The sequence below is a fragment of the Chamaea fasciata genome, unplaced genomic scaffold (assembly GCF_029207755.1).
Source record: "Chamaea fasciata isolate MVZ Bird 193981 ecotype frontalis unplaced genomic scaffold, bChaFas1.0.hap1 SCAF_18, whole genome shotgun sequence".
Classification (NCBI taxonomy): domain Eukaryota; kingdom Metazoa; phylum Chordata; class Aves; order Passeriformes; family Sylviidae; genus Chamaea; species Chamaea fasciata.
The window spans coordinates 1,700,193-1,719,300 of NW_027094103.1; the positions used below are offsets into that span (position 1 = coordinate 1,700,193).

The 19,108-nt window shown below is 66.8% G+C and overlaps 2 protein-coding genes across 2 annotated transcripts; one reads left to right on the forward strand and one right to left on the reverse strand.

Moving 5' to 3' along the window:
- The first annotated feature begins 292 nt into the window (after window positions 1–292).
- On the forward strand, window positions 293–9,742 carry DTX1 (deltex E3 ubiquitin ligase 1). Its single transcript, XM_066199833.1, has 9 exons — window positions 293–986; window positions 4,177–4,837; window positions 6,714–6,775; window positions 6,877–7,038; window positions 7,254–7,315; window positions 7,412–7,570; window positions 8,310–8,471; window positions 8,549–8,638; window positions 9,171–9,742. The coding sequence occupies exons 1-9, from the start codon at window positions 728–730 to the stop codon at window positions 9,393–9,395; spliced, it is 1,842 nt and encodes a 613-aa protein (XP_066055930.1). The 5' UTR covers window positions 293–727; the 3' UTR covers window positions 9,396–9,742.
- RASAL1 (RAS protein activator like 1) lies at window positions 9,706–18,261 on the reverse strand. The gene is made up of 21 exons (XM_066199832.1): window positions 18,197–18,261; window positions 16,905–16,961; window positions 16,704–16,817; window positions 16,549–16,610; window positions 16,305–16,434; window positions 15,467–15,548; window positions 15,215–15,352; window positions 14,910–14,998; window positions 14,691–14,808; window positions 14,455–14,608; window positions 14,216–14,280; window positions 14,023–14,135; window positions 13,673–13,865; window positions 13,447–13,584; window positions 12,408–12,552; window positions 12,103–12,278; window positions 11,724–11,861; window positions 11,097–11,232; window positions 10,915–11,014; window positions 10,399–10,463; window positions 9,706–9,950 (listed from the first exon to the last, which is right to left on the reverse strand). Exons 1-21 carry the CDS (start codon window positions 18,259–18,261, stop codon window positions 9,718–9,720), a joined length of 2,511 nt encoding a protein of 836 aa, XP_066055929.1. The 3' UTR covers window positions 9,706–9,717.
- Window positions 18,262–19,108: the final 847 nt, after the last annotated feature.

Genomic DNA, 19,108 nt, shown 5'->3' on the forward strand with positions numbered 1-19,108 from the left:
CAGGGCCATCAGCAGGGTGGCCTGTCCCCCCCTGTCCCCGTTGTCCCCTCTGTCACGCTGGAGGCCAGCAGCCGGCCGGGGCTGGCAAGCAGCCCGCGCTGCCAGGGCTGCGGGCACCGCGGCCTCGCTGCCCGCCGGCTCCGCGGGGCCGTGGGGACGGTCCCCCAGCTGCCACCCGCCTGGCGGCACCCGGGGTGACCCGCGCTGTGGCCCTGTTTTGCAGGTGACACCCCCCTCACTTGCCACCAGTGACGCACTGGGCGGCGGGGACAGCTGTGGAGCCGCCGAGGACGTAGGCTGAGCAGCAGGACACGAGGAGGAAGAGGAGGAGTGGGTGTCTCGGGGACAGCACCGTGGCTGTGTGTCCCCACCACCGTTCACGAACACCGCCACCCTTGAGCCGACGCAGTCTGCGAGGTCCCGGCGGCTTTTTGGAGCCTGAGCCCTGCCGGCACCGCGGGGAGGAGGAAGAGCCGGGGAAGACGTGCCGGGTGATGGATGGCCCCAGCCCCGCGCAGCGGCCTCGGGGGAGCGGGACCGGGCGGCTCGGGGAGCTCGGGGACCTGGCTGGCAGCACCCGCCTCTGCAGAGCCCCGCAGCGCCTGCTCCGCTGAGCTCCGGAGCCCGCAGCCGGCCGCAGCCGGGAGGAGGATTTGGAGGGGCCCCGGGTGACCCCCGCGTCCCCGCGCCGGGGGATGGTGCGGGGCTGAGCCGCCGTCCCCCGGGCATGGCACGGCAGGGCACGGGGGCCATGCTGGCCTCGGGGGGCCTGGGGTTCCCCCCCCAAAACCTGGCCCGCGTGGTGGTGTGGGAGTGGCTGAACGAGCACGGGCGCTGGCGGCCCTACTCGGCCGCCGTGTGCCACCACATCGAGAACGTGCTGAAGGAGGACGCCCGTGGCAGCGTGGTGCTGGGACAAGTCGATGTCCAGCTGGCACCCTACGTCATCGACCTCCAGTCCATGCATCAGTTCCGGCAGGACACGGGTAAGGGCTTGGCACTGAGCCAGGAACATCCAGCCATCCGTCCATCCTTCCATCTGTCTGTCCGTCCATGCATCTGTCCATCCACACAGCCATCACTCCCCCTCTCTCTCCTTCCATCCATCCATCCATCCATCCATCCTTCCATCTGTCTGTCCATCCTTCCACACACTGGTACATCCCTCCCGCCCTCCCTCCCTCTGTCCTTCCATCCCACCATATTTCCATTCATCCTTCCACCTATCCCTCCTTCCTTCCATCCCTCCATCCTCCCATCCATCCCTTCATTCCCTCCCCCGTCCCTGTGTGTCTGTTGTTCCATTCATCCGTGAATCTGTCACTTCATGTCTGTCTGTCATTCCATCCATCCATCCATCCATCCATCCATCCGTCCGTCCGTCCGTCTTTGCCTTCCTCCTTCCCTGACAGTGTATCTCTACTTTTCCTTCCTTCCTTCCTTCCTTCCTTCCTTCCTTCCTTCCTTCCTTCCTTCCTTCCTTCCTTCCTTCCTTCCTTCCTTCCCTGTTTTTCTCTATTTATTTGTCTGTCCCTTCATTCCTGTATCCCTCCATCTGTCCATCCATCTGTTCCCTCTCTCCTCCCCTCACTCTCCAGGGCTCCAGTCCCCCCATGGGCCCCTCCAGGCTCCTCCAGCCCTTTCCTTTCCCATCCACCATGGATCCCCACCCCAGAGGGACATGTCCCCACAGCTCTCCATGCCCTCTCCCCTCCGTGGGGTGCTGTGGTGTGTCCTATTATCCCACCATCCCCTCATCTTTCCCTCCAAGCTGCTCCATTCCCAAGGAAGTGGGGAGGCCTCAGTTTGGGCACTGGGAGCAGTGGTGGGCACTGGGATAGTTGCAGCTGTGCCGGTTGGTGCTGCAGCAGCGCATCCAGGCCGTGTTTTCCTGTGGGAAATCAGAGCTGGTCCCACACTGGGACCAAGCCCAGACCCCATTAAATGTGTCCCTGTCACGGTGTGACCCATTAAAGCAGCACGTGCCGCCTGTGCTGTGGGGGATGCGCCGTTCTGGGTGCATCCCTGCCCATTCCTGCATCCCTGCCCAGGGCAGGCTCCTGTCCTGGCCAGGCAGAGCAGGCAGGGGACATGCACACATCAGGTGACACCCTCGGACGTGCTTGGGGACGCCCCACAGCGGGACCCCCATGGTTGTGCCACCTCAGCCCGGCCACTGATGCCACCATTCCTAGTCCCCAGTGATGCCAAATGACCCCGAGTGTGGATGTGGCTCCTGCCATGGCCTGGGGACAGAGGCGGGGACCAAAGCAGGGACCTGCCACCTGCCTCTGCCATCCATCCTGGCTCTGAATCCATCTCCAGCCGGTCACGGACTTGGCAAAGGGCAGCTTGGCACCTGCAGCCCTGAGTCAGCGAGGACGCCGGCACGACCTGGAGGGTCCGGCTGACTCAGAGCTGCGGGAGCCACCGGGACACCCTGGCTGTCCCCATGCCACCTCCTGCCAGCTTTGGCCAGGACCCATCCTCTGACAGCAGCTGGCATCACATCCCATGGCCACAGTGCTGGGTATTCCTTGGGGCCGTGTCCCCGTGGTGGGGCAAATGGATTTGGGGTGACAAAACAACTGTTCCCAGGATGTCCCTGGGTACCGCAGTCCCTGTACCAGCAGGACTTGGGGACAGGGATGCTGAGAGAGGGACCTCGGTGTCCCCAGGGGAGTCACGGCAGGGGATGTGGCCATTGCCCTCAGCACTGTGGTCTCCGTGTGCCCCATCCCTGTATCCATCTCTACCCATCCTCTCTTCCCCGGGGTGAGGCCCAGGCTTTGAGCTCTCACATGGCTGGTGGTGCTCGGGGACAGGAGGGTCCCCTGAGCTGAGGGTGCTCCTGGTGCCTGCTGTGACTTGGGGACACAGGGAAGGTTGGCAGGAGTCGGGGGCTCAGGGGGCTTGGCCCACGCAGTGCCTGGGGACACAAACCCAGTGACAGAGCGAAACGAGGTGACCCCATTCCGAGAGTGGGGACATGCGTCCCCTCCCGGTGGCCCTGGGGACACTGGCTCGGCCCTGTGGCACTGGCACGGCTGGCAGAGGAGGCAGGGGCTGGGGGCTGGGGACAGCTGGTGGCCCTTGGGGACCGAGGCCTGTGTGCGCCAAGGGGAACAGGCTGGACCTCCAATGCTCTCTGGGGGATGCGGGATGTGAGGGGCGGGGGGATGTGGGATTTGGGATGGGGATGTGGGATTTGGGATGGGGATGTGGGATTTAGGATGGGGATGTGAGGGGCAGTGTGATGTGGGATGCATTTGCAAGGACCGGAGCTCTGGGATGTGTTCATGGGTGCGGGGAGGCCAGGCTGGGAGCTGAGGAGGGATACAGGACATGGATGTGAGGGGAATGGCCGCGGGCAGTGGGGCTGGAGGGGAGCGGGCAGTGGGGTGTGGGTGGCCTGGAGCCAGCAGTGAGGTTTGGGATGTGGGCAGGAGCGGGCAGCAGGGCCCCCCCGCTCCCCTCCCGCGGCCCCGGCAGAGCTGCCTCAGCACAAGGCGGCAGCTGGGGCCTGGCTCTGCTGCCTGATGCGGCCCATGATTAATGACCCTTAATTAGCGCCGTTAATCGAGCTGGGCAAACGGTGCCGGCGAGGGGATAGACAGGCCCCGTGCCGGGGGGAGGAGAGGGCTCGAGGAGAGGGCTGCGATGCCTCCCCCCACCGTGGAGCTCCGGGGGGAGCTGCAGGATCCAGCTCCATCCCAGACGAGTGGCGAGGAGCCGGGATTTGGCCGTGTTGGACAATCCCTGGCTGTGTCACTGCCAGAGCCAGCAGCTGTCAGGAAACCTCTCCTGACCGGGAAATGCTTCCCCTGGCCCGGGATGGCCACGGGGAGGGGAGGGTGGGGAAGGGCTTGGACCAGAGGGATGGAAAAAAGATGGGAAAGGCACAAGGGTCCCTTCCTGGGGTATCCGGGACAACGATCCCGAGGGCTGGCAGTCCCAGCCACTGTCACCAACGGCGGGTTGAGGGTTGGATCCATCCACAGGGAAGCACCATTGGGGTGCAATAGGGACTTCCATGAACTGGGAGGGCGGCTGTTGCACCACCCCAAAGCGCCTCTGTGCCCCAATCCCTGCGGGATGCCGGGCTGGAAGCCGGACACGGGGATGTCTGTGCGGGTGTGGGTCCCTCCACCGGTGTCACCCCTCCTGTCTCCGCAGGGACCATGCGCCCCGTCCGCAGGAACTTCTACGACCCCTCCTCAGCGCCGGGGAAGGGAATCGTGTGGGAATGGGAGAACGACAACAACTCCTGGACTCCCTACGACATGGACATCTGCATCACCATCCAGAACGCCTACGAGAAGCAGCACCCCTGGCTGGACCTCTCCTCCCTGGGCTTCTGCTACCTCATCTACTTCAGCAGCATGTCCCAAATGAACCGGCAAACGCAGCGCAAGCGGCGGCTGCGGCGCCGCATGGACCTGGCCTATCCCCTCACCATGGGCTCCATCCCCAAATCGCAGTCGTGGCCGGTGGGCGCCAGCACGGGCACCCCCTGCTCGTGCCCCCAGTGCCTGCTGGTCAACAGCACCCGCGCCGCCTCCAACGCCATCCTGGCGTCCCAGCGCCGCAAACTCTACCCCGGCGCCGTCCGCCAGAGCAGCACCTTCGCCGGGGGAACCCTGTGGCCGGCGGGGACGGGCACGCCGGCGGTGGTGGCGGGGGGCGCGGCCAAGGGTGAAGGGCTGCGGGTGGCCGGCGCGGGGTTCGGCCCCGGGCAGGGCGTGCCCAGCGCGGCGCTGCCCGGTCTCAACAACCTCAACCGGCCCGGGACACAGCGCGGGGCTGGACTGGGCGCCAGGGCCACTGTCCCCCCCGGGTAAGCTGGGTGGGTGGGGAGGGGACAACCGGGGTGTCACCGAGGTGGGGGGGGGGGGGGCGCGGGGATGGGCACACAGAGGGGCAAAAGGGGTGATGGAGGTGGCTCGTCCCCTGCTGTCACCTTGCAAGCAGCCCCAGCTCCTGTGGCACTGTCACCTCCAGCCCCGGGGATGTGGTGGTGGGTGGGACACCTGGGTCATCCTGGTGGTCCCTGGATCCCTGCAGAGGGGATGTGGTGATCCGTGCTGTGCCATGCCATGCTGTGCCAGGCCGTGCCACGCTATCCGTGGCAGCTGGAGCACATGGAGTGCCTGATCCCGGGGGAATGGTGTCCCCAAGGCCAGCATGGTGTCCCCAAGGCTGTGTGACCCAGCGCCTGGCCTGATGCCACCAGGGGAGGGCACAGCTCTGGGGAGGGACCACAGCCCTGGTGTCCCCTCTGTGGTGGGAATGATTCACCAGGGGGGTCCAGGTGGGTGAGCAGACGCCTGGAATTGTGTCCTGGTGGGTGTCCCTGTCCTGGCACCCACATCTCCACAGCTGTGCCCCGAGGTGGGTTGGCCTGGTGTCCCTTCAGGGCTGCCAGCACCAGGCTGGGGGGACAGGTGGGTTCTCTGAGCCCCCGGCAGCTCCTGGCACGTTTCCTTCCCCTGCTGACATCCTGCTTTTGCTTCTGTGTGCTGGGTGCTGGGCTGAGCTGTCCTTGTCCCTGCCCCATCGCTGTCCCTGTCCTGGCACATACCTACGGACAGGTGAGAGGGGGCCAGGAATACCCTGGTATGGCGCTGGGCCCCCATCGCTGCCCTGGCCTTGTGTGGGTAGAGGAGCTTTGGGAATGAAGGAAAACGCCCTCAGCCCCAGCTCTGAGCACTGCTGAACTCATCACTGTGATGGCTGGGGCGGGAGGGGATTTTGGGATCAGGGAGGGGGATGATGCCTCTGGTCGGGGCTGTTCCCGAGCTGCCGAGCTGGGCAGCCCCCAGGGCAGGAGCACTCGGGACTGGGCTTTGTTCCATTCCCTCCCTCCCTCGCTGTCACACATCCATCTCTCCATCCCTCCTTTCTTCCCTCTGTCCATCCCACCCCTATGGACACGTCCCCTTCCAGCCCTGTCCCCCACACACTGCCCTGGGCACGGTGACACCGGTGCCACTTGCTGCTGGCAGCCCCAGCAGGGTGGGGGTCCCTGGGGAGCACACGAGTGGTGGCACGTCGCCCGCAGGGGTGTGGGACACGGGGTGTCACCATCGGGATCCCCTGACAAGGCGCCCACCCTGGGTCGAGGAGGACGTGATGCCACGGGTGCCATTGGGTGCCCAGGGATGGACAGGTGGCACTGGGTGACAGCCCCGTGGGATGGGACAGCGGCTCTCCAAGCTGGTGAGGGGACACCTTGCCCCTGTGCGGAGGACACTGCCTGGGGACAGTGCCAGCAGCCCTCAGGGGACACTGCCCTGTGTCCCGTGTGGGGGGACACTGCCTGGGCACAGTGCCAGCAGCCCTCAGGGGACACTGCCCTGTGTCCCGTGTGGGGGGACTCTGCCTGGGGACAGTGCCAGCAGCCCTCAGGGGACACTGCCCTGTGTCCCGTGGGGGGGACTCTGCCTGGGGACAGTGCCAGCAGCCCTCAGGGGACACTGCCCTGTGTCCCGTGTGGGGGGACACTGCCTGGGGACAGTGCCAGCAGCCCTCAGGGGACACTGCCCTGTGTCCCGTGGGGGGGACACTGCCTGGGGACAGTGCCAGCAGCCCTCAGGGGACACTGCATTGTGTCCCGTGGGGATGCTGCCGCTCTGGGGCCATGCCATGCCAGGAGGGGACAGTGCCAGCCCTGCCAGCCCGGCTGAGCCGCCCCCTCTGCCATGTCCCTGCAGGGTCCCAGCGCTCCCGGTCAAGAACCTGAACGGCACCGGCCCCGTCCATCCCGCCCTCGCAGGTAAGCGTGGTCCGGCCAGCGGCTGGGTGTCACCGCGGGGTGACACTCCCGGGGGGTGGGAAGGATGGACAGACGGACGGACAGGAGCTCTCCCGGCGCAGGGATGACGGGGATCCTCATGTGCGCCGCCGGGCTGCCCGTGTGCCTGACCCGCGCCCCCAAACCCATCCTGCACCCCCCGCCCGTCAGCAAGAGCGACATCAAACCTGTCCCCGGCGTCAACGGCATCTGCAGGAAAACCAAAAAGAAGCAGCTCAAGAAGAGTAAGGAGCCACCAACGTCCCAGCGGGATCAGGGACGGGGGGGCACGCGGAGAGGGAAGTGAGACACCCCCAAGGGCTTTGCGTGGGGCGGTGCCCATCGCTGCTTTGTGCCACGTGCTGTCCCTGTCGTGGTGGCAGGGGGTGACAGGGCTGTCCCCGTCCCGTGGCAGGGGGGCTGTGGCACCGCGGGCAGGCTCTGATGTCGTTCCCCTCAGGTAAGACCCCCGAGGACGTGGTGCGCCGCTACATCCAGAAGGTGAAGAACCCCCCGGATGAGGTGAGTGGGGGGGTTTGGGGGGCTCCGAGAGGCTCAGGCAGGGGACCGGGGGGGTGACCCCTCATGCCCCCCGGATGCTGATGGCGTTCCCGGCAGGATTGCACCATCTGCATGGAGCGGCTGGTCACCTCCTCCGGCTACGAGGGCGTGCTGAGCCCCAGGGGCATCAAGCCGGAGCTGGTGGGCAAGCTGGGCAAGTGCGGGCACATGTACCACCTGCTGTGCCTGCTGGCCATGTACAACAACGGCAACAAGGTCAGCGGCAGCCCGGGCCGCCTGCGGGGCGGGCTGGGTGCTGGGGTGGGTGCCAGGCGGGTTGGGTGGGTGCTGGGGTGGGTGCCCGGTGAGCTGGGTGGGTGCTGGGGTGGGTGCTGGCCGCTCCTTGGGGGGTTGCTGGGAAGTGTTGAGTGGGTGCTGGGTGAGTACTGGATGGGGGGGGGGTGCTGGGGGGTTCCAGGTGTTGGGTAGGTGCTGGGTGGGTGTGAGGATTTCTGGGTGGGTGCTGGGAAGTGCTGAAATGTTCCAGGTAGGTGCTGGGTGGGTGCGAGGGGTTGAGGGGGTGTTGGAGTGGGTGTGGGGTGAGTGATGGGTGGGTGCTGAGGGGGTCGAGGTGGGTGCTGGGTGTGTGCTGGGGAGCGCTGGAATGTTCCAGGTGGGTGCTGGGTGTGTGTTGGGGAACGCTGGAATGTTCCAGGTGGGTGCTGGGTGTGTGTTGGGGAATGCTGGAATGTTCCAGGTGGGTGCTGGGTGTGTGTTGGGGAGTGCTGGGATGTTCCAGGTGGGTGCTGGGTGTGTGTTGGGGAATGCTGGAATGTTCCAGGTGGGTGCTGGGTGTGTGTTGGGGAATGCTGGAATGTTCCAGGTGGGTGCTGGGTGTGTGTTGGGGAGTGCTGGGATGTTCCAGGTGGGTGCTGGGTGTGTGTTGGGGAGTGCTGGAATGTTCCAGGTGGGTGCTGGGTGGGTGCCACCCCTGATGCCCACGCGGTGCCCCCAGGACGGGAGCCTGCAGTGCCCCACCTGTAAGGCCATTTACGGGGAGAAGACGGGCACGCAGCCCCCCGGGAAGATGGAATTCCACCTCATCCCCCACTCCCTCCCGGGATACACCGACTCCAAAACCATCCGGATTGTCTACGACATCCCCACCGGCATCCAGGTGAGGCCAGACCCCCGGGCGGGCTGTGACCCCTGCCCGGTGTCCCCCACTCACCCCCTGTGCCCCCACCCACCCAGGGCCCGGAGCATCCCAATCCCGGGAAGAAATTCACGGCACGAGGCTTCCCACGGCACTGCTACCTGCCCGACAACGAGAAGGGCAGGAAGGTGAGACCCCCACGGGGTGGGATGGGATGAGATGGGATGGCACAGAATGGGAAGGGATGGGGTCAGAGGAGGGTGGATGGGATGGGGAGGGGGATGGGGTGGGGAAGGGAAGGTATGGGGTGGGAAGGGATAGGATAGGATGGGATGGGATGGGATGGAATGGTTGGGAATGAGGTGGGATGGGATGAGAAGAGAAAGGATGGGATGAGATGGGAAGAGAAAGAATGGGGAGGATGGGATGGGATGGGATAGGATGGGATGGGATGGGATGGGATGGGATGGGATGGGATGGGGAGGCTGCAGCTGCAGTGGGATGGGGTGGGGGGTACCACAAGGAAGGGTGGCATCCTGTGGCACTGTGCTGGGGCTGAATCCCACCCGGGGGGGCTGAGGCTGTGCTGTGCCGGGGGAGGAGGTGCCGGGGTGCTGGGTGGCTGTGCAGGGCCGTGCCGGGGGTGCCAGGCTGGGTGGGGGGCCAGGGTGGCTGTGCCGGGGGTGCGGGGTGGCCGAGCCAGGGCCGTGCCCGCCGCAGGTGCTGAAGCTGCTGATTGTGGCCTGGGACCGGCGGCTCATCTTCACCATCGGCACCTCCAACACCACGGGCGAGTCGGACACGGTGGTGTGGAACGAGATCCACCACAAGACCGAGTTCGGCTCCAACCTGACGGGGCACGGCTACCCCGACCCCAACTACCTGGACAACGTCCTGGCCGAGCTGCTGGCCCAGGGGGTGTCCGAGGCCACCCTGAAGGACTGAGGCCGGGCTCAGGGGCTCCCCGAGCCCCCCCCGGCCCCGCCCGTGCCACCTCCGCCTGCGCCGCTTCACCGCAGCCCCGCCCGGCGGGCTCTTTCCCGTCCCGGGCCACCCGGTGTCACCCACCGCGTGTCCCCGTGTGCGTCTGTCTGTCTGTCTGTCTGTCGCCCCGTCCCGTCCCGGCTCGCCCCGCTCTCGTGGCGATAGCGTCGTGGTCTTTTTTCTACCCGTGGCCTCTTTGCGCGTCTGTGCCACCCGTGTCACCCGTGTCACCCGCCGCTGCCCCAGGGAGCCGCGCACAACCGGTGCCATGTACATCTCTGTGTTACAGAATACACCCCGTGCCGGGCTGCTGTCCCCGCGTCCCCTCTGTGTCCCCACTGGCGTCCCTGCCCCTCCCGGGGTGGGCTGAGGGGGAGAGGCTGGGGCGTGCCGGGGGTCTCGGGGCACGGAGGGGACTCGGGGGTGGCTCTGGGCTCTCCTCGAGGTGGGCGAAGGCGTCGTGGGCGATGTCCAGGTCCCGCAGCACCTCCTGCAGCCTGTCCCCAAGGGGCCCCCCTGCACCCCAGGGTGGGGTCAGTTCTCGGCACCCCCCCACGGCACCACCCGCACCCCCACCCCCCTGCCAGCCCCCCGCCAGCCCCCTGGCATCCACCCGCGGGCATTTCCCCCCACAGCCCCGCATCCATCCCCGACACCCACCCGTGGTGTCCCCCCAGCCCCCACACCCGTCCCCTACCCCTAACACGCCCCTACCCCACCCGGCCCCCCCCGTCCCATCACACCCCACCCCGTGCCCCGCCAGCCCCCCGGACTGTGTCCCCGTGTCCCCGTGTCCCCGTGTCCCCCATCCGTGTGTATCTGCTGTCCCCTCGTGGAGAGAGCCAGCGCAGCGCTCTGTGGTGCTCGCAGGGGTCTGCGGGCGCTGCCGGCCTGTGCCAGCGCCCACCCCATGGGTGCCCCCCCACATGGGGGTCCCCCCACCGCCCCGCGGGGCTCCCCGTACCTGCCTGGCCCGGGCAGGGCGGCCCGGGCACCGCGCTGTCCACGGGAGCCCCGGCCAGCGCTGCCCTGCAGGACAGGGACCCTCAGGACACTCCCCCCCTGCCCTCCAGCACCCAAAGGACCCCAGGACCCCCAGTTCCCACCGTCCTGGGGGACAGGGACCTCAGGACACTCCCACCCTGCCCATCAGCACCTAAATGTCCCCTCGATCCCTGTGGAACCCTCTGGACCCCTGGTCCCCACCACCCGGCAGGACAGGGACCCTCAGCAGGCTGTCCCCATGCCTGTCAGCACCCAAAGGACCCCGGGATCCCCAGCTCCCACTGTCCTTGGGGACAGGGACCCTCAGCACTCTGCCACCCTGCCCACCCCCACCTAAAGGACCCCCCGGACGCCCATATTTGCCCTCAAGATCCCCAGTCCCCAGCAGCCTGTGGAACAGGGACCCTCAGCAGCTTCCCACCCTGCCCACCAGCACCCACAAGACCCCCGGGACCCTCCTGTCGCCCGGGCTCACCGCAGGTGCCCGTAGAGGCTCTGTGCTGCCACCGCGGTGTCCCCGAGGTCGCTCCACTCTCCCAGCACCACCGTGCCGTGGGTACGGCTGCACCCGGGCGCTGCCAACGACACCAGTGGGGACACGGGGACACCGACACCCCCCTCCCCGGCACCCCGACCCCAGGGGACCCCCGCTCCTACCGGCACGGGTGGGCTGCAGGCAGCAGGTCCAGCGGCGGGCGCGGAAGGCGCCGGGGTGGCACGTGGGCAGCGTGTCCCTGTTGGCGCTGGTGGCCCGGCGCAGAGCCCACAGCCACTGCCACAGCTCCGGGGCGCTCTGCGGGGACAGCAGGGACAGGGGCACCCCCAGGGCTACCCGAGGGCACCCTGGGCTGGGCGCTGCCAGCGCGGGGGAGGACGAGGAGGAGGGAGGAGGAAGGGATGGGCAGCAGGGCTGGAGGACAGGGGTGAGACAGTTGGGGGACAGGGGTGACAGTTTGGTGGCAAAGCTGCCCCGGAGGAAGTGAGGGGAGATGGTGCTGCAGGAGCCGGGGTATCCCAGTGTTCCCAGTACAAACAGGGCTGGCACCCCAGTGACCCCAGTACAGCCAGGGTAGGACACCCCAACTTCCCCAGTAAACCCAGTTAGCCCCTTGACCTCAGTGCCCCCAGTGCTCCCAGTACAGCAAGTGTCTGGGTACAGCTGGGACCATTTGGGACCATTCCCATTGTCCCATGGGGGTGCCCGTGGGTGGGTGCTGGGGAGGGGGGTCCCTCTGTGGTGGGGAGTTCCTGGGGTTTTGGGGTGCTGGGGCAGGGTGGGGTCACCTTGCACTGCAGGTAGGTGGTGTGGAGCTGCCCGGTGTCATCCCGTGCCACCACCTGCAGGACGTGGGGGTGCTGGAAGGTGCCCTTGTCCACCTGCTCCACTGCCCGGATCTGCTCCACTGCGATGGAGCTGAGCACCTGGGGACCCCCAAACACCCCAAAATGTGTGGCCATGTCCATATCCATTACTCATATCCATGGAATACCTGGGGAGCCCCAAACACCCCAAAACAAATGGACCCACATCCAGATCTCCGCCTGTTCCATTGGGATGGAGCATCTCACCTGGATACCCCCAAACACCCCAAAAGATGTGCCCACGTCCTTCCCCCCACCTCTGGGCACCTGGTTTAGGGTGGGGGTCTGGGGCAGCACCCACCTGCCCCCCGGGGGTCTTGGCACAGGCCAGGGCCTGGGCGCTGAGCCTGAAGTGCCTCTTCTTGAAGGCAAAGCGGGGCAGCAGTGCCACCCCCCCCTCCGGGCAGGTGTGCAGAGGACCCTCCCTGATGGTGGCCGAGGGCTGGGAATGTCGCTGTGGCACTGGCACCTCGCCCACTGCAGGGAGGGAGGCAGTGGTGTCACCCCAAATGCCACCAGAGGCCGAGGGTGCTCCTGGCAGCGCCAGGGTGATGCCGCTGACCCGGCACCAGCAATGTCCCCTCCCTGCCCGCTGTTCCCGCTCACCCTCGGGGCTCTCCACGGCGACCAGGGCATCCAGGAAGGCCCGGACACGGGTGACACTGGGCAGGAGGACGGCGTTCAGCGGGGCCATCCATGGCTCCTTGCCCTGCCCCAGCTGCAGCCCCAGGTTCCCGATGGTCTGCAGGGCCTGTCCCACGCAGGGAAGGGGTCACACTGCTGTGTCCCTTCGGGTGTGACCCCCCTGGACCCCCCCTGGCTGCTCCCCTGGACCCCGAGGGCTCAGGGGTTGGGGTGGGAAAAGTGGAGCAGCTGGAGGGTGATGGGACCCAAATTCTGCTCCTGTGCCATGCCCAGCTTGTGGTGGCACAGCCTGGGGACAGGCAGGACTGGCCTCAAGTGGCACAGGAAGGAGCCAGCCCATGGTGTGTGGCACAGGGACAGGAATGGCTCTGCCCTCCTTGGGGTCCCCATCATTCCCCGGGATTTCTGTCCCTCCCCAGGGTCTCCTGCCTTTCTGACCTCCCCATTCCTTGTGGGTTCCCATCTCTCCACAGGGTCCACATCCCACAAGGAAGTCTCTGTCCTTCCTGGGGTTTCTCTCTGAAGTCCCAAACCCTCCCTGGGCACCCCATCCTTCCTCACAATCCTCGTCTCTCCCAGTGGTCCCCATCCCTCTGCAGGTCCCTCACCCACCCCAAGGGTCCCCATTCATCCCCAAGGATCCCCATCCCCCTCCAAGGGTTCCCATCCCTCCCTGGAGTTCCCATCCCTCCTCAAGACCCCTACCCATCCCCAGGCATCCCCATCCCTCCCCGGGACTCCCACCCTCCCCAGGGATCCCCATCCCTCCCCGGGACTCCCCAACCCTCTCCTGTGATTCCCACTCCTCCCCATGTCCTCCACCCTTCCCAGGGTCCCTATCCATGCCCAGGCTTCCCCAAGGTTCTCATCCCTCCCCAGGTCCCCCACCCTCCCCAAGGGTCCCCATTCATCCCCAACGTCCCCATCCCTCTCTGAGGTCCCCATCCCTCCTGGTGTTTCCGTCCCTTCCCAAGGGTCCCCCTCTCTCTGGTGTCCCCACCTTGGCGAGCAGCAGGAGCGTGCGGCCGGTGCAGGGCTCCGCGTGCTGCTCCCGGAGCCCAAAGAGCTTCGGGGTGAGGACAGCGGGAGCGAAGAAGCGAAGGAACAGGAACCCACTGATGGAGAAGTACCGGACGTCCTGGATGGGGACAGGGACAGGGACAGCTCAGGGCTTGGGCTGGTGCTCCTGGGGTTGTGCAGACCCCCAGCCCCACCGCGGGCCCCACCTCGTGCTGTGCCAAGGGGAACCGCTCCTCCACCCGCCTGCGGAGCTGCTTGAAGGCCACCCTCATGGGGAGGGGACACTTGTCCACCGAGCCCACGATGGCATCGACGATGTCCCCCAGGTAGCCCTTCAGCAGCTCCAGGCTGCTCTCCTGCACCTGTGCCTCCAACAGGGACCCCTTGAAGGAGATCCTCCTGTGGGGACACTGCCGTGTCAGGGACACCAGGAACAGGGGCCCTGTGCTGGCCAGAAGTGACCCATGGGCTCAGCAGCAATGTGTCCCTTTTCTGCAGGGGACACAGGGACATGTCAGGCACCCTGTGCCCCTCCCAGACATCCACCTGTGCCCACCTGCCCCGGCTCAGCTCCATCTTGCTGGGGTCCAGCTCCACATATTTCTTCTCCTCAAAAATGCGGTTCACCACCGGCTTCAGGACCTCGTGCAGGTAGGGCAGCCCCACCACCTGCAAGGAGTGGGAAGGCACCGTCCTTGTCCCCAGATGCCCTGCTGGGACACCATGGAGGTGTCCCTTCCCAGCCTCACCTTCATGAACTGCTCCATGGATTTGGAGGCCAGCGAGTTGGAGCGGAAGAGGGTGTTGGGATCAGCTGGAAGAGCACAGAGGCTGCGGCAAGGTGGGCACAGGGTGACGACCCTGGTGTGCCCAACCCCAGGGACATGTGGCACCTTTCCTGCCTCCCCCTTGGTGGCCCCACTCTTTCTCCGTGGGGATCTCGAGGACCCCTGGCTTGGGGTTTCTTGAGGTGGCCCTGGGCACTTACAGGTCCTGGCCAGCTCGCGGGTGGTGAGGAAGTCCAGGAGGGGCACAGCCAGCCCCTGGTCTGAGAAGATCTTCACCAACTTGGTGGCCACGTCCTGCCGGCTCTCCCCTGAGGTCACCTTCTCCAGGACAGCCAGGGCCGTGCCCTCGGGGGACTGTGGGGAGGGCAGGGTGGGCACAGCGAGGCCTCTGCACTGGGGTGGTCACCCCAAAGTTCCCCACAGTGCTGGCACCCACCTGGGCCGGGCAGAGGATGGGCTCAGTGAGGAGCTGGATGAGGGGCTGGTAGTGGTGGTGGGGCAGGACCGTGTCCTCCAGCAGCCTCACTGCCAGCCTCAGGGCACCCAGCTGTCCCCTGCAATGACACCGGGGGGCTCACACAGGTCCTGTGCCCTCCATGGGGGCCACCTCGTGCTGCCCTGGTCACAACCACCTCTCCCCTCTGCCTGCACTCACCTGTGGTCCTCCGTGGTGCTGGGGAAGGGCAGGAGCTGGAACCAGCCCCTGGTGGGGCCCGGGCAGAGGGTGTCCAAGAAGAACTCGACCTGGGGGACAGAGGCAGGGTCTGGATGGGGGGGACACGTGCCAGTCCCCTCTGCTGCACTTCCCTTGGGGGACAGCCCAGGACACGCATGGTCTGCGTGTGGCACTGTCACCATCCCGGTGGGTCCTGACCTGTGGTCACCCAGACCCCACAGAGGGGTTGCAGCGGTGCCCCCAGGACCCTGCCCCATTCCGGTGTGCCCCCAGGTCCTCCTCACCCGCCCCAGGAAGTCGTTCTTGCCCACGATGTCCCAGTCCCAAACCTCCACGCTCAGCACAGCCTCTCCCAGCTCCCCTTCCGGCAGCTCGAACTCCAGCACCTCATCCCAGTGTGGGAACCGGGTTTTCTTAATCACCTGCTGGGCACAGGGACTGGTGGCCGAGGGCTGCCTGAGGGTGCCTGAGGGTGCCTGAGCCTCCTGGGTCCCAGGGACACCGGGTGCCACACCCAGCACCCAGCACTGACTCACCGCTGTCTCCAGCGTGTGCCCGCAGCACGACACCCGCCCAAAGGGGTCCGAGGAGCCCGAGGGGTCCCGGGGGGCCAGGTCCCTGTGAGGACATGGGGGTCAGCGGGGGCACAGTGGGCAAGGCGTTTGTCCCTGCAGCCCCACATCCCCCCTTTGTCAGCTCTCCTGGGCATATGGGGCAGCCGGCGGGTGCCAGGGGATGCTGGAGAGGTCGTGCCCCGTTTCCAGGGGAGCCCTTCCTCCTCCAGTCCCTCGTGGGGGTGCTGCCGTCCCTCCTGGCTGTCCCCATGGCCACCCTGTCCCCATGGCCATCCTGTTTCCTTGGTAGCCGCTTTGGTTGCCATGGCAGCGGGATGCTGCCTCTGCCGGCTGCTCCATCTGTCAGCTGTGTGTGTCTGTGTGCGTGTCACCGTGCGCGTGTGTGTGTGTCCCTGTGCACTCTAACACGCGTGCACACACGTACACACAGCAACACCTCCAAACGCGGACGGGCAGCCTGAGCCGTGCCTCAGTTTCCCCAAATTTTAAAACCAAAGAGCAAAATCATGGTGTGAGAGCCACCACTCTGCTGGGAACCAACCCTGGGTACTCCGTGGCGCTCCTGTGCCCCTGTCCCCAAGCAGAGGTGGCAGCACATTTCCCACTGAGCCCCCATGGTATTGTCACACGTGGGTTGGCACCACTGATGTCCCCAACGTGGTGCAGCGAGGATCCTTCCGAGTGTGGAAAGGGGAGGACAAACCCCACGCCACCATTGTCCCCATCCCCTCCTCTCTTCCCTCCCACCAAAATAAGACCCCGTGGTGGTCGCAGCCCCCCGAGCTGCCAGCCCCCCGACCTGGCCTCGATGAGGTGGCAGCGCAGCACCCGCGGGTGGCCCCACTTGGGGACTTGCAGCTCCAGATGGATCTCGCCCTGCACCTCCTGGTCGGGGTTCACAGGTGCCAGGCTGAGCCAGCGGTCAACACCTGCCGAGGGGGACAGCGTGGGGACAGTGTGGGCACAGACTGGGGACAGTGTGGGCACCCCATGGTGTCAGGATGGGTCCCGCTGTCCCCCACCCCACCGTGCCCCCCACTCACCCCGCGGCTCGGCCGAGATCTGCTGATGGCTGAGCGAGATCTTGCCAATGACATCGTCCTGCCTGTGAGGAAGCAGACACAGCAAGACACTGCTGGGGACCTGCCACCCCTCGGGGGGGTCCCCAGTGCCCACCCTGCCCATGTTGTCCCCCTACCCAATGGTGTCTTCATCCAGCACGTAGATGGTGAGGCTGTGGAATCCGTGGGGCAGAAGCAGCGTGATTTCCTCACCCCAAAAAGGGTTCAGGCTCTTCCACACCGTGGCCGTCCTGCCGGGATGGCAGAGGTGGTTGCCCCCCAGGGAAGATCCCCCACCCCTGCATGTCCCCTCCCAGCGTGGGACGGTGTCCCCGTACCTGGCCACCACCTCGTTGTCCACCTTGACCACGCAGTAGGGATCGCTGGAGCCGGACCTGGGCAGGGGATGGGGGTGCCCTGCGTCAGCCCCCACTCGGGAATCCTCCCCGCCCTCGGGGGCCTCAAACCCCCACAGTGAAGCACCAGTCCCGGGGGTGAGATGAGTTGCCCGGTCTCAGCCTGGCCCCGCAGCTCACACTGGGATGGGGACATCCCCTTTTGCTGGCCCTCTTTGAACTGAGGGACCTTCTGTGGGTCACCCCGAGCCGTGGCCGCATGTCCCTGTGCCACCCACCCGCGGGTACAGCTGCCTGTCCAACAGCACAGCCCAGCCCGAGTCCCTGTGACAACCCATGGGGCCTGGGTGACACCGGTCAGGCCCTTTTCACCAGGAGCACAGGATGGAGGGACGAGGGGTGGATTCGGGGATCATCCACCCGGTCCCTGCAAAGCCCCTTTCTGCAGGTTTATGGCAGCTGGAGCAGCACCGGGGGGCGCGGCCCTAGGGTGCTGCTGGAGCCCCAAATCCCCAGGAGGTGCTTCCACAAGGATTGGGACCCCGAGATGGATGAGGGAGGTGACGGCAGTCTCTGTCCCTGCCACGGGACGGGAAGTGGGAGCGGCTCACCCCGACCCCCTCTGCAGCCCCACGACAGCCCCAAGCTGGGCTTGGGGGCGCTGGGAGCGGCCCTGGGCACCCCATCATTGTGCAGATCGCCCGCTGTGCCCAGACCCCCGCAGTGGCACACCCAGCGCCGTGACACCCCCCGGGGGCAGAAACCGAGGCAGGGACACGGCACCGTCCCCGCATGCCCGGCCCTGGGAGCGGCCGGCGGTGCCAAGCTGGCACATCCGGAGGTACCCGGGACTGCCAGCTCCGCCGAGCCGTGCCCCCGGGGCAGGAGCGGGCGGGAGTCTCCCTGCACCCCCCCGCTCACCACCCCATCCCCCAAAGGGTGCAGATGCCCAGCAGGGCTGGGGGTGCAGGGGCTGTGCCCCCCCAGGGTCACCCCCAGGCTTGGGGGGATCCTCTGTGCCCACCCTGCTGGGGGGCACGACAGGGATGCTAAAGGGGTTGGGGGGGGGTCGTACATTCCTGGGGGATGGGGGGGGGGGGCTGGCAGTCCCCGCACACCCCAGACCCTCACTTTGGGGGTAAGGGGTGCAAGCAGAGACCCCCAAAACTGTACGGAGAGAAGAAGACCCAGGATGGGCAGAGCGCCCAGCGATCCCTCCCCGCCACATCTCCCGGAGTGGGTCTGGGGGAAATTGAGCCCCCCGAGCCACTCACACGTCCTTGGCGGGCAGGTCCTTCCCCTCCAGCACCCGGCAGCGCAGCGAGGTGGTTTTGGCCATGCCGGCGAACTTCAGACTTCGGGGTGGCCACTTGGGGGGCTGCGATGGGTGCCCGGGGGTGCCCTGAGCCCCGCAAAGCGCCGGCGGGGCTGCCAGCACCGGCCTCGTCCCCCGCCGGCGCCGCTCCTCACCGCGCTTCTTCCTCTTTCCTCCGCTCGGTTGTTTTTGTTGCCGCTTCCCACCTGCGCCCGAGCCGCGGGCGGGAGTCCAGGCGGGCACACGGAGGAGGGTGAGGTGGCACCGTGCCCACCGTGCGGGTCCCGTCACGGGCCAGTGACCAGAGAGCAGAGCCACCCTCCGTCCGAGAGGCGGGGAAACTGAGGCACGGGGGCATGGCAGAGCCGCCTGTGGTGGGGGGCTTCTGTCATGTCAGAGCTGAGGGGCACAAGGGGTGGGTGCCCCCAGGATGGGGGGGGCTCGGTCTGGACCCCAAAGTGCCAAAGTAGCGGGGAAATGGGTGAACGCTGGACTTGGGGATGAGGGGAGGAAGGAGGTGCATGGGACCCCCAAGGGACATCGGGGTGACCGCAGCCCTCAGAGGGGACGCGCTGAGCACTCCAGCAGGTCTCGGGGTGTCTGTGCGTGCACCACCACACCCTGCACCCCGGCCTCTCTGCACCACGGACCCCGAGCCACAGAGGATGGAGGGCACTGGGCGGCGAGGGGGGACATCCCTGCCCTGGGGAGGGGCAGTGGGGGCTTGGGGGGGCCGGGAGGTGCGGAATCCGGGGTGCGGGGTGGGTGTGCTGCTGTGACTCACGGCCGGCATTGCCAGGGTGGGCATCACCCCGTGGGTGCTGGAGGGGCTCAAAGGGGGGGTGCTGGTTCTTGGGGTGCCGTTCTTGGG